Source organism: Oncorhynchus kisutch, linkage group LG16 (assembly GCF_002021735.2).
Source record: "Oncorhynchus kisutch isolate 150728-3 linkage group LG16, Okis_V2, whole genome shotgun sequence".
NCBI lineage: Eukaryota > Metazoa > Chordata > Actinopteri > Salmoniformes > Salmonidae > Oncorhynchus > Oncorhynchus kisutch.
This window is the reverse complement of record NC_034189.2, coordinates 1,887,639-1,900,211: the sequence shown is the minus strand read 5'-3', so window position 1 is coordinate 1,900,211 and position 12,573 is coordinate 1,887,639. Positions and strand designations below refer to the sequence as shown.

Sequence of the window (12,573 nt, the reverse complement as noted above, 5' to 3'; positions counted from 1 at the left end):
GATGTAGATAGACAGACAGACAGGTACATGGAGAGAACATTAAGCCAGTAGAGGACTGGTCACCCCTCAGAGCCTGTTCCTCTGGTCTACCCAGTACATCCAGGAGACGACTGGTCACCCCTCAGAGCCTGGTTCCTCTCTAGGTTTCTTCCTAGGTTCCTGCCTTTCTAGGGAGTTTTTCCTAGGCACCGTGCTTCTACATCTGCATTGCTTGCTGTTTGGGGTTTTAGGCTGGGTTTCTGTACAGCACTTTGTGACATCGGCTGATATAAAAAGGGATTCATAAATACATTTGATTGATCAGTTGATGCTGGGCGATTAGGCCTGGCTCGCAGTCGGCATTACAATTCATCCCAAAGGTGTTCGGTGAGGTTGAGGTCAGGGATCTGTGAAGGCCAGTCAAGTTCTTCCACACCAATCTCAACAAACCATTTCTGTATGGACATAGCTATCTGCACGGGGACATTGTCATACTGAAACATGAAAGGGCCTTCCCCAAACTGTTGCCACAAAGTTGGAAGCACAGAATCGTCTAGAATGTAATTGTATGGTTAAGATTTCCCTTCCCTGGAACTAAGGGGCCCGAACCATGAAAAACAACCCCAGGCCATTATTCCTCCCCCACCAAACTTTACAGTTGACACTATGCATTGGGGCAGATAGTGTTATCCTGGCATCCGCCAAACTCAGATTCCTCAGTATCACTGCCAGATGGTGAAGAGTGATTCATCACGTGATTCATCACACTTTACACCACTCCACCCGACGCTTGGCATTGAGCATGGTGATCTTAGGCTTGTGTGCGGCTGCTCGGCCATGGAAACCCATTTCATGAAGCTCCAGACAAACAGTTATTGTGTTGACGTTGCTACCAGAGGCCAATTCTGTAGTGAGTGTTGCAACCGAGGACAGACGAGTTTTACACACTTCAACACTTGACGGTCCCATTCTGTGAGATTTTGTGGCCTACCACTAAACGGCTGACACATTTTTGCTCCTACATGTTTCCACTAAACAATAACAGCACTTACACTTGCCCGGGGCAGCTCTAGCAGGGCTGAAACTTGACGAACTGACTTGATGGAAAGGTGGCATCCTAAAACAGGGCCACGTTGAAAGTCACTGAGCTCTTCAGTAAGAACATTCTACTGACATTGTTTGTCTATGGAGATTGCATGGCTGTGTGCTTCATTTTATACACCTGTCAGCAACGGGTGTGGCTGAAATAGAATCTACTGATTTAAAGAGTTGTCCACATACTTTAATATATATAGTGTAGTTAATCAGTGTAATATATAGTGTAGTTAATCAGTGTAATATATAGTGTATATACAGTATATCAATTTGGACATTTTCACTTAGGGGTGTAGTCACTTTTGTTGCCAGGGGCTTAGACATTAATGGCTGTGTGTTGAGTTATTTTGAGGGGACAGCAAATTTACACTGTTATACAAGCTGAACACTCACTACTTTACATTGTAGCAAAGTGTCATTTCTTCAGTGTTGTCACATGAAAAGATATACTCAAATATTTACAAAAATGTGAGCGGTGTACTCACTTTTGTGATATACTGTATATTTTAAGGCAAGTGTTTTCATTTAAATCAATGAAATACATGCATGCAGTTGTAGAAGCACAAAGACTTTCACACACAACTTACTGTTCTCTTCTCTGAGCTCCTCTGTAGACAGAAGATAAAACATGATGTATTATGGGTACTAGAACATGAAGACAGACTACAACCTCTCTATTCTGACCTCCTCTGTAGACAGTAGATAAAACATGATGTATTATGGGTACTAGAACATGAAGACAGACTACCTCCTCTCTATTCTGACCTTTTCACTTAAATAATCATTGAATCATGAGGATCATACAGTATATATTTTTTAAGGAAAGTGTTTTCACTTAAATCAATGAAATACATGCAGTTGTTCAACTCACCCCTCTCCATTTTGACGTTGTCTGTAGACAGAAGATAAAACATGATGTATTATGGGTACTAGAACATGAAGACAGGTACATACACAGACAGACAGATACACAGGAACATAGACAGACAGGAACACAGAGAGACGGACAAGAACACAGACAGACAGGAACAGTGTCTCCTGACCCCTCCTGTCTCAGCCTCCAGTATTTATGCTGCAGTAGTTTATGTGTCGGGGGGGTAGGGTCAGTTTGTTATATCTGGAGTACTTCTCCTGTCTTATCCGGTGTCCTGCGTGAATTTAAGTATGCTCTCTCTAATTCTCTCTTTCTCTCTTTCTTTCTCTCTCTCCGAGGACCTGAGCCCTAGGACCATGCCTCAGGACAATCTGGCCTGATGACTCCTTGCTGTCCACAGTCCACCTGGCCGTGCTGCTGCTCCAGTTTCAACTGTTCTGCCTGTGATTATTATTATTTGACCATGCTGGTCATTTATGAACATTTGAACATCTTGGCCATGTTCTGTTAAAATCTCCACCCGGCACAGCCAGAAGAGGACTGGCCACCCCACATAGCCTGGGTCCTCTCTAAGTTTCTTCCTAAGTTTTAGCCTTTCTAGGGAGTTTTTCCTAGCCACCGTGCTTCTACACTTTTAGGCTGGGTTTCTGTACAGCACTTTGATATATCAGCTGATGTACGAAGGGCTATATAAATACATTTGATTTGATTTGATTTCACTTAAATAATGATTGAATCATGAGATTCATACAGTATATATTTTTTATGAAAGTGTTTTCACTTAAATCAATGAAATACATGCAGTTGTTCAACTCACCAGTCTCTATTTTGAGCTTGTCTGTAGAAAGAGAAGATAAAACATGATGTATTATGGGTACTAGAACATGAAGACAGGTACACAGACAGACAGACAGACAGACAGACAGACAGACAGACAGACAGACAGACAGACAGGTACACAGACAGACAGACAGACAGACAGACAGACAGACAGACAGACAGACAGACAGACAGACAGACAGACAGACAGACAGACAGACAGACAGACAGACAGACAGACAGACAGACAGACGACAGACAGACAGACAGACAGACAGACAGACAGACAGACAGACAGACAGACAGACAGACAGACAGACAGACAGACAGACAGACAGACAGACAGACAGACAGACAGACAGACAGACAGACAGACAGACAGACAGACAGACAGACAGACAGACAGACAGACAGACAGACAGACAGACAGACAGACAGACAGACAGACAGACAGACAGACAGACAGACAGACAGACAGACAGACAGACAGACAGACAGACAGACAGACAGACAGACAGACAGACAGACAGACAGACAGACAGACAGACAGACAGACAGACAGACAGACAGACAGACAGACAGACAGACAGACAGACAGACAGACAGACAGACAGACAGACAGACAGACAGACAGACAGACAGACAGACAGACAGACAGACAGACAGACAGACAGACAGACAGACAGACAGACAGACAGACAGACAGACAGACAGACAGACAGACAGACAGACAGACAGACAGACAGACAGACAGACAGACAGACAGACAGACAGACAGACAGACAGACAGACAGACAGACAGACAGACAGACAGACAGGGACATAGACAGAGATGTAGATAGACAGACAGACAGGTACATGGAGAGAACATTAAGCCAGTAGAGGACTGGTCACCCCTCAGAGCCTGGTTCCTCTGGTCTACCCAGTACATCCAGGAGACGACTGGTCACCCCTCAGAGCCTGGTTCCTCTCTAGGTTTCTTCCTAGGTTCCTGCCTTTCTAGGGAGTTTTTCCTAGGCACCGTGCTTCTACATCTGCATTGCTTGCTGTTTGGGGTTTTAGGCTGGGTTTCTGTACAGCACTTTGTGACATCGGCTGATATAAAAAGGGATTCATAAATACATTTGATTGATCAGTTGATGCTGGGCGATTAGGCCTGGCTCGCAGTCGGCATTACAATTCATCCCAAAGGTGTTCGGTGAGGTTGAGGTCAGGGATCTGTGAAGGCCAGTCAAGTTCTTCCACACCAATCTCAACAAACCATTTCTGTATGGACATAGCTATCTGCACGGGGACATTGTCATACTGAAACATGAAAGGGCCTTCCCCAAACTGTTGCCACAAAGTTGGAAGCACAGAATCGTCTAGAATGTAATTGTATGGTTAAGATTTCCCTTCCCTGGAACTAAGGGGCCCGAACCATGAAAAACAACCCCAGGCCATTATTCCTCCCCCACCAAACTTTACAGTTGACACTATGCATTGGGGCAGATAGTGTTATCCTGGCATCCGCCAAACTCAGATTCCTCAGTATCACTGCCAGATGGTGAAGAGTGATTCATCACGTGATTCATCACACTTTACACCACTCCACCCGACGCTTGGCATTGAGCATGGTGATCTTAGGCTTGTGTGCGGCTGCTCGGCCATGGAAACCCATTTCATGAAGCTCCAGACAAACAGTTATTGTGTTGACGTTGCTACCAGAGGCCAATTCTGTAGTGAGTGTTGCAACCGAGGACAGACGAGTTTTACACACTTCAACACTTGACGGTCCCATTCTGTGAGATTTTGTGGCCTACCACTAAACGGCTGACACATTTTTGCTCCTACATGTTTCCACTAAACAATAACAGCACTTACACTTGCCCGGGGCAGCTCTAGCAGGGCTGAAACTTGACGAACTGACTTGATGGAAAGGTGGCATCCTAAAACAGGGCCACGTTGAAAGTCACTGAGCTCTTCAGTAAGAACATTCTACTGACATTGTTTGTCTATGGAGATTGCATGGCTGTGTGCTTCATTTTATACACCTGTCAGCAACGGGTGTGGCTGAAATAGAATCTACTGATTTAAAGAGTTGTCCACATACTTTAATATATATAGTGTAGTTAATCAGTGTAATATATAGTGTAGTTAATCAGTGTAATATATAGTGTATATACAGTATATCAATTTGGACATTTTCACTTAGGGGTGTAGTCACTTTTGTTGCCAGGGGCTTAGACATTAATGGCTGTGTGTTGAGTTATTTTGAGGGGACAGCAAATTTACACTGTTATACAAGCTGAACACTCACTACTTTACATTGTAGCAAAGTGTCATTTCTTCAGTGTTGTCACATGAAAAGATATACTCAAATATTTACAAAAATGTGAGCGGTGTACTCACTTTTGTGATATACTGTATATTTTAAGGCAAGTGTTTTCATTTAAATCAATGAAATACATGCATGCAGTTGTAGAAGCACAAAGACTTTCACACACAACTTACTGTTCTCTTCTCTGAGCTCCTCTGTAGACAGAAGATAAAACATGATGTATTATGGGTACTAGAACATGAAGACAGACTACAACCTCTCTATTCTGACCTCCTCTGTAGACAGTAGATAAAACATGATGTATTATGGGTACTAGAACATGAAGACAGACTACCTCCTCTCTATTCTGACCTTTTCACTTAAATAATCATTGAATCATGAGGATCATACAGTATATATTTTTTAAGGAAAGTGTTTTCACTTAAATCAATGAAATACATGCAGTTGTTCAACTCACCCCTCTCCATTTTGACGTTGTCTGTAGACAGAAGATAAAACATGATGTATTATGGGTACTAGAACATGAAGACAGGTACATACACAGACAGACAGATACACAGGAACATAGACAGACAGGAACACAGAGAGACGGACAAGAACACAGACAGACAGGAACAGTGTCTCCTGACCCCTCCTGTCTCAGCCTCCAGTATTTATGCTGCAGTAGTTTATGTGTCGGGGGGGGTAGGGTCAGTTTGTTATATCTGGAGTACTTCTCCTGTCTTATCCGGTGTCCTGCGTGAATTTAAGTATGCTCTCTCTAATTCTCTCTTTCTCTCTTTCTTTCTCTCTCTCCGAGGACCTGAGCCCTAGGACCATGCCTCAGGACAATCTGGCCTGATGACTCCTTGCTGTCCACAGTCCACCTGGCCGTGCTGCTGCTCCAGTTTCAACTGTTCTGCCTGTGATTATTATTATTTGACCATGCTGGTCATTTATGAACATTTGAACATCTTGGCCATGTTCTGTTAAAATCTCCACCCGGCACAGCCAGAAGAGGACTGGCCACCCCACATAGCCTGGGTCCTCTCTAAGTTTCTTCCTAAGTTTTAGCCTTTCTAGGGAGTTTTTCCTAGCCACCGTGCTTCTACACTTTTAGGCTGGGTTTCTGTACAGCACTTTGATATATCAGCTGATGTACGAAGGGCTATATAAATACATTTGATTTGATTTGATTTCACTTAAATAATGATTGAATCATGAGATTCATACAGTATATATTTTTTATGAAAGTGTTTTCACTTAAATCAATGAAATACATGCAGTTGTTCAACTCACCAGTCTCTATTTTGAGCTTGTCTGTAGAAAGAGAAGATAAAACATGATGTATTATGGGTACTAGAACATGAAGACAGGTACACAGACAGACAGACAGACAGACAGACAGACAGACAGACAGACAGACAGACAGAAGACAGACAGACAGACAGACAGACAGACAGACAGACAGACAGACAGGACAGACAGACAGACAGACAGACAGACAGACAGACAGACAGACAGACAGACAGACAGACAGACAGACAGACAGACAGACAGACAGACAGACAGACAGACAGACAGACAGACAGACAGACAGACAGACAGACAGACAGACAGACAGACAGACAGACAGACAGACAGACAGACAGACAGACAGACAGACAGACAGACAGACAGACAGACAGACAGACAGACAGACAGACAGACAGACAGACAGACAGACAGACAGACAGACAGACAGACAGACAGACAGACAGACAGACAGACAGACAGACAGACAGACAGACAGACAGACAGACAGACAGACAGACAGACAGACAGACAGACAGACAGACAGACAGACAGACAGACAGACAGACAGACAGACAGACAGACAGACAGACAGACAGACAGACAGACAGACAGACAGACAGACAGACAGACAGACAGACAGACAGACAGACAGACAGACAGACAGACAGACAGACAGACAGACAGACAGACAGACAGACAGACAGACAGACAGACAGACAGACAGACAGACAGACAGACAGACAGACAGACAGACAGACAGACAGACAGACGACAGACAGACAGACAGACAGACAGACAGACAGACAGACAGACAGACAGACAGACAGACAGACAGACAGACAGACAGACAGACAGACAGACAGACAGACAGACAGACAGACAGACAGACAGACAGACAGACAGACAGACAGACAGACAGACAGACAGACGACAGACAGACAGACAGACAGACAGACAGACAGACAGACAGGGACATAGACAGAGATGTAGATAGACAGACAGACAGGTACATGGAGAGAACATTAAGCCAGTAGAGGACTGGTCACCCCTCAGAGCCTGGTTCCTCTGGTCTACCCAGTACATCCAGGAGACGACTGGTCACCCCTCAGAGCCTGGTTCCTCTCTAGGTTTCTTCCTAGGTTCCTGCCTTTCTAGGGAGTTTTTCCTAGGCACCGTGCTTCTACATCTGCATTGCTTGCTGTTTGGGGTTTTAGGCTGGGTTTCTGTACAGCACTTTGTGACATCGGCTGATATAAAAAGGGATTCATAAATACATTTGATTGATCAGTTGATGCTGGGCGATTAGGCCTGGCTCGCAGTCGGCATTACAATTCATCCCAAAGGTGTTCGATGAGGTTGAGGTCAGGGCTCTGTGAAGGTCAGTCAAGTTCTTCCACACCGATCTCAACAAACAATTTCTGCATGGACCTCGCTTTGTGCACGGGGGCATTGTCATCCTAAAGCAGTGAAGGGCCTTCCCAAACTGTTTCCACAAAGTTGGAAGCACAGAATTGTCTAGAATGTCATTGTATCCTGTAAGGTTAAGATTTCCCTTCACTGGAACTAAGGGGCCTGAACCATGAAGAACAGCCCCAGACCATTATTCCTCCTCCATCAATCTTTACAGTTGGAACTATGCATTGGGGCAGGTAGTGTTCTCCTGGCATCCGCCAAACCCAGATTCATCTGTTAGACTGCCAGATGGTGAATATTGATTCTTCACTCCTGAGAACGTATTTCCACTAGTCCAGAGTTCAATGGCGGTGAGCTTTACACCACTCCACCCGATGCTTGGCATTGAGCATGGTGATCTTAGGCTTGTGTGCGGCTGCTCGGCCATGGAAACCCATTTCATGAAGCTCCAGACAAACAGTTATTGTGTTGACGTTGCATCCAGAGGCAGTTTGGAACTCTGTAGTGAGTGTTGCGAGTTTTACGCACTTCAACACTTGGCGGTCCCATTCTGTGAGATTCTGTGGCCTACCACTAAACGGCTGACACATTTTTGCTCCTACATGTTTCCACTAAACAATAACAGCACTTACAGTTGACCGGGGCAGCTCTAGCAGGGCAGAAACTTGATGAACTGACTTGTTGGAAAGGTGGCATTCTAAGACAGTGCAACGTTGAAAGACACTGAGCTCTTCAGTAAGGCCATTCTACTGACAATGTTTGTCTATGGAGATTGCATGGCTGTGTGCTTGATTTGATACACCTGTCAGCAACGGGTGTGGCTGAAATAGAATCTACTGATTTAAAGAGTTGTCCACATACTTTTGTATATATAGTGTAGTTAATCAGTGTAATATATAGTGTATATACAGTATATCACAAAAGTGAGTACACCCCTCACATTTTTGTAAATATTTGAGTATTTATTTTCATGAGACAACACTGAAGAAATGACACTTTGCTACAATGTAAAGTAGTGAGTGTACAGCTTGTATAACAGTGTAAATTTGCTGTCCCCTCAAAATAACTCAACACACAGCTATTCATGTCTAAACAGCTGGCAACAAAACCCTAACCCTAACCCTAACCCTAAGTGAAAATGTCCAAATTGGGCCCAAATTGTCAATATTTTGTGTGGCCACCATCATTTTCCAGCACTGCCTTAACCTTCTTGGGCATGGAGTTCACCAGAGCTTAATTAACAGGTTGCCACTGGAGTCCTCTTCCACTCCTCCATGACAACATCACGGAGCTGGTGGATGTTAGAGACCTTGCACTCCTCCACCTTCCATTTGAGGATGCCCCACAGATGCGCAATAGGGTTTAGGTCTGGAGACATGCTTGGCCAGTCAATCACCTTTACCCTCAGCTTCTTTAGCAAGGCAGTGGTCGTCTTAGAGGTGTGTTTGGGGCGTTATCATGTTGGAATACTGCACTGCGGCCCAGTCTCCGAAGGGAGGGGATCTGCTTCAGTATGTCACAGTACATGCTGGCATTCATGGTTCCCTCAATGTACTTAAAAAAATATATATATTTCACCTTTATTTAACCAGGTAGGCTAGTTGAGAACACCTTTATTTAACCAGGTAGGCTAGTTGAGAACACCTTTATTTAACCAGGTAGGCTAGTTGAGAACAAGTTCTCATTTGCAACTGCGACCTGGCCAAGATAAAGCATAGCAGTGTGAACAGACAACACAGAGTTACACATGGAGTCAACAATTAACAAGTCAATAACACAGTAGAAAAAAAGAGAGTCTATATACAATGTGTGCAAAAGGCATGAGGAGGTAGGCAAATAATTACAATTTTGCAGATTAACACTGGAGTGATAAATGATCAGATGGTCATGTACAGGTAGAGATATTGGTGTGCAAAAGAGCAGAAAAGTAAATAAATAAAAACAGTATGGGGATGAGGTAGGTAAAATTGGGTGGGCTATTTACCGATAGACTATGTACAGCTGCAGCAATCGGTTAGCTGCTCAGATAGCTGATGTTTGAAGTTGGTGAGGGAGATAAAAGTCTCCAACTTCAGCGATTTTTGCAATTTGTTCCAGTGACAGGCAGCAGAGAACTGGAACGAAAGGCAGCCAAATGAGGTGTTGGCTTTAGGGATAATCAGTGAGATACACCTGCTGGAGCGCGTGCTACGGGTGGGTGTTGCCATCGTGACCAGTGAACTGAGATAAGACGGAGCTTTACCTATCATGGACTTTTTTTTAACCTTTATTTAACCAGGCAAGTCAGTTAAGAACACATTCTTATTTTCAATGACGGCCTGGGAACAGTGGGTTAACTGCCTGTTCAGGGGCAGAACGACAGATTTGTACCTTGTCAGCTCGGGGGTTTGAAATCGCAACCTTCCGGTTACTAGTCCAACACTCTAACCACTAGGCTACGCTGCCGCCGACTTGTAGATGACCTGGAGCCAGTGGGTCTGGAGACGAATATGTAGCGAGGGCCAGCCGACTAGAGCATACTGGTCGCAGTGGTGGGTGGTATAAGGTGCTTTAGTGACAAAACGGATGGCACTGTAATAAACTGCATCCAGTTTGCTGAGTAGAGTGTTGGAAGCAATTTTGTAGATGACATCGCCGAAGTCGAGGATCGGTAGGATAGTCAGTTTTACTAGGGTAAGTTTGGCGGCGTGAGTGAAGGAGGCTTTGTTGCGGAATAGAAAGCCGACTCTAGATTTGATTTTCGATTGGAGATGTTTGACATGAGTCTGGAAGGAGAGTTTACAGTCTAGCCAGACACCTAGGTACTTATAGATGTCCATATATTCAAGGTCGGAACCATCCAGGGGGGTGATGCTAGTCGGGTGTGCGGGTGCAGGCAGCGACCAGTTGAAAAGCATGCATTTGGTTTTACTAGCGTTTAAGAGCAGTTGGAGGCCACGGAAGGAGTGTTGTATGGCATTGAAGCTCGTTTGGAGGTTAGATAGCACAGTGTCCAAGGATGGGCCGGAAGTATACAGAATGGTGTCATCTGCGTAGAGGTGGATCAGGGAATCGCCCGCAGCAAGAGCAACATCATTGATATATACAGAGAAAAGAGTCGGCCCGAGAATTAAACCCTGTGGCACCCCCATAGAGACTGCCAGAGGACCGGACAGCATGCCCTCCGATTTGACACACTGAACTCTGTCTGCAAAGTAGTTGGTGAACCAGGCAAGGCAGTCATCAGAAAAACCGAGGCTACTGAGTCTGTCGATAAGAATATGGTGATTGACAGAGTCGAAAGCCTTGGCAAGGTCGATGAAGACGGCTGCACAGTACTGTCTTTTATCGATGGCGGTTATGATATCGTTTAGTACCTTGAGCGTGGCTGAGGTGCACCCTTGACCGGCTCGGAAACCAGATTGCACAGCGGAGAAGGTACGGTGGGATTCGACATGGTCAGTGACCTGTTTGTTGACTTGGCTTTCGAAGACCTTAGATAGGCAGGGCAGGATGGATTGGATATAGGTCTGTAACAGTTTGGGTCCAGGGTGTCTCCCCCTTTGAAGAGGGGGATGACTGCGGCAGCTTTCCAATCCTTGGGGATCTCAAACGATATGAAAGAGAGGTTGAACAGGCTGGTAATAGGGGTTGCGACAATGGCGGCGGATAGTTTCAGAAATAGAGGGTCCAGATTGTCAAGCCCAGCTGATTTGTACGGGTCCAGGTTTTGCAGCTCTTTCAGAACATCTGCTATTTGGATTTGGGTAAAGGAGAACCTGGAGAGGCTTGGGGGAGTAGCTGCGGGGGGGGGCGGAGCTGTTGGCCGAGGTTGGAGTAGCCAGGCAGAAGGCATGGCCAGCCGTTGAGAAATGCTTGTTGAAGTTTTCGATAATCATGGATTTATTTGTGGTGACCGTGTTACCTAGCCTCAGTGCAGTGGGCAGCTGGGAGGCGGTGCTCTTGTTCTCCATGGACTTCACAGTGTCCCAGAAGTTTTTGGAGTTGGAGCTACAGGATGCTAATTTCAGCCTGAAGAAGCTGGCCTTAGCTTTCCTGACTGACTGCGTGTATTGGTTCCTGACTTCCCTGAACAGTTGCATGTCGCGGGGACTATTCGATGCTATTGCAGTCCGCCACAGGATGTTTTTGTGCTGGTCGAGGGCAGTCAGGTCTGGAGTGAACCAAGGGCTATATCTGTTCTTAGTTCTGCATTTTTTGAACGGAGCATGCTTATCTAAAATGGTGAGGAAGTTACTTTTAAAGAATGACCAGGCATCCTCAACTGACGGGATGAGGTCAATGTCCTTCCAGGATACCCGGGCCAGGTCAAATAGAAAGGCCTGCTCACAGAAGTGTTTTAGGGAGCGTTTGACAGTGATGAGGGGTGGTCGTTTGACTGCGGATCCGTAGCGGATACAGGCAATGAGGCAGTGATCGCTGAGATCCTGGTTGAAGACAGCAGAGGTGTATTTGGAGGGCCAGTTGGTCAGGATGACGTCTATGAGGGTGCCCTTGTTTACAGAGTTAGGGTTGTACCTGGTGGGTTCCTTGATGATTTGTGTGAGATTGAGGGCATCTAGCTTAGATTGTAGGACTGCCGGGGTGTTAAGCATATCCCAGTTTAGGTCACCTAACAGAACAAACTCTGAAGCTAGATGGGGGGGCGATCAATTCACAAATGGTGTCCAGGGCACAGCTGGGAGCTGAGGGGGGTCAGTAGCAGGCGGCAACAGTGAGAGACTAATTTTTAAAATTAGTAGTTCGAACTGTTTGGGTATGGACCTGGAAAGTATGACATTACTTTGCAGGCTCTCTG

General features: G+C 45.3%; 1 protein-coding gene across 28 annotated transcripts in view; it reads right to left on the bottom strand.

The window, feature by feature from the left end:
- LOC109886139 (butyrophilin subfamily 3 member A2-like) overlaps window positions 1-12,573 on the bottom strand; it is a 164,248-nt gene that overhangs the window by 10,943 nt on the left and 140,732 nt on the right. For 25 of the 28 annotated variants that reach the window (XM_031791520.1, XM_031791521.1, XM_031791530.1 and 22 more), the window contains 6 exons: window positions 6,366-6,386; window positions 5,545-5,565; window positions 5,261-5,281; window positions 2,766-2,786; window positions 1,946-1,966; window positions 1,662-1,682 (listed from right to left, as the gene is read on the bottom strand). In XM_031791520.1, coding sequence (XP_031647380.1) covers window positions 1,662-1,682; window positions 1,946-1,966; window positions 2,766-2,786; window positions 5,261-5,281; window positions 5,545-5,565; window positions 6,366-6,386 — 126 coding nt within the window. The remainder of the gene's footprint in view (window positions 1-1,661; window positions 1,683-1,945; window positions 1,967-2,765; window positions 2,787-5,260; window positions 5,282-5,544; window positions 5,566-6,365; window positions 6,387-12,573) is intronic. The other 3 variants (XM_031791524.1, XM_031791526.1, XM_031791535.1) reach the window with 1 other exon arrangement.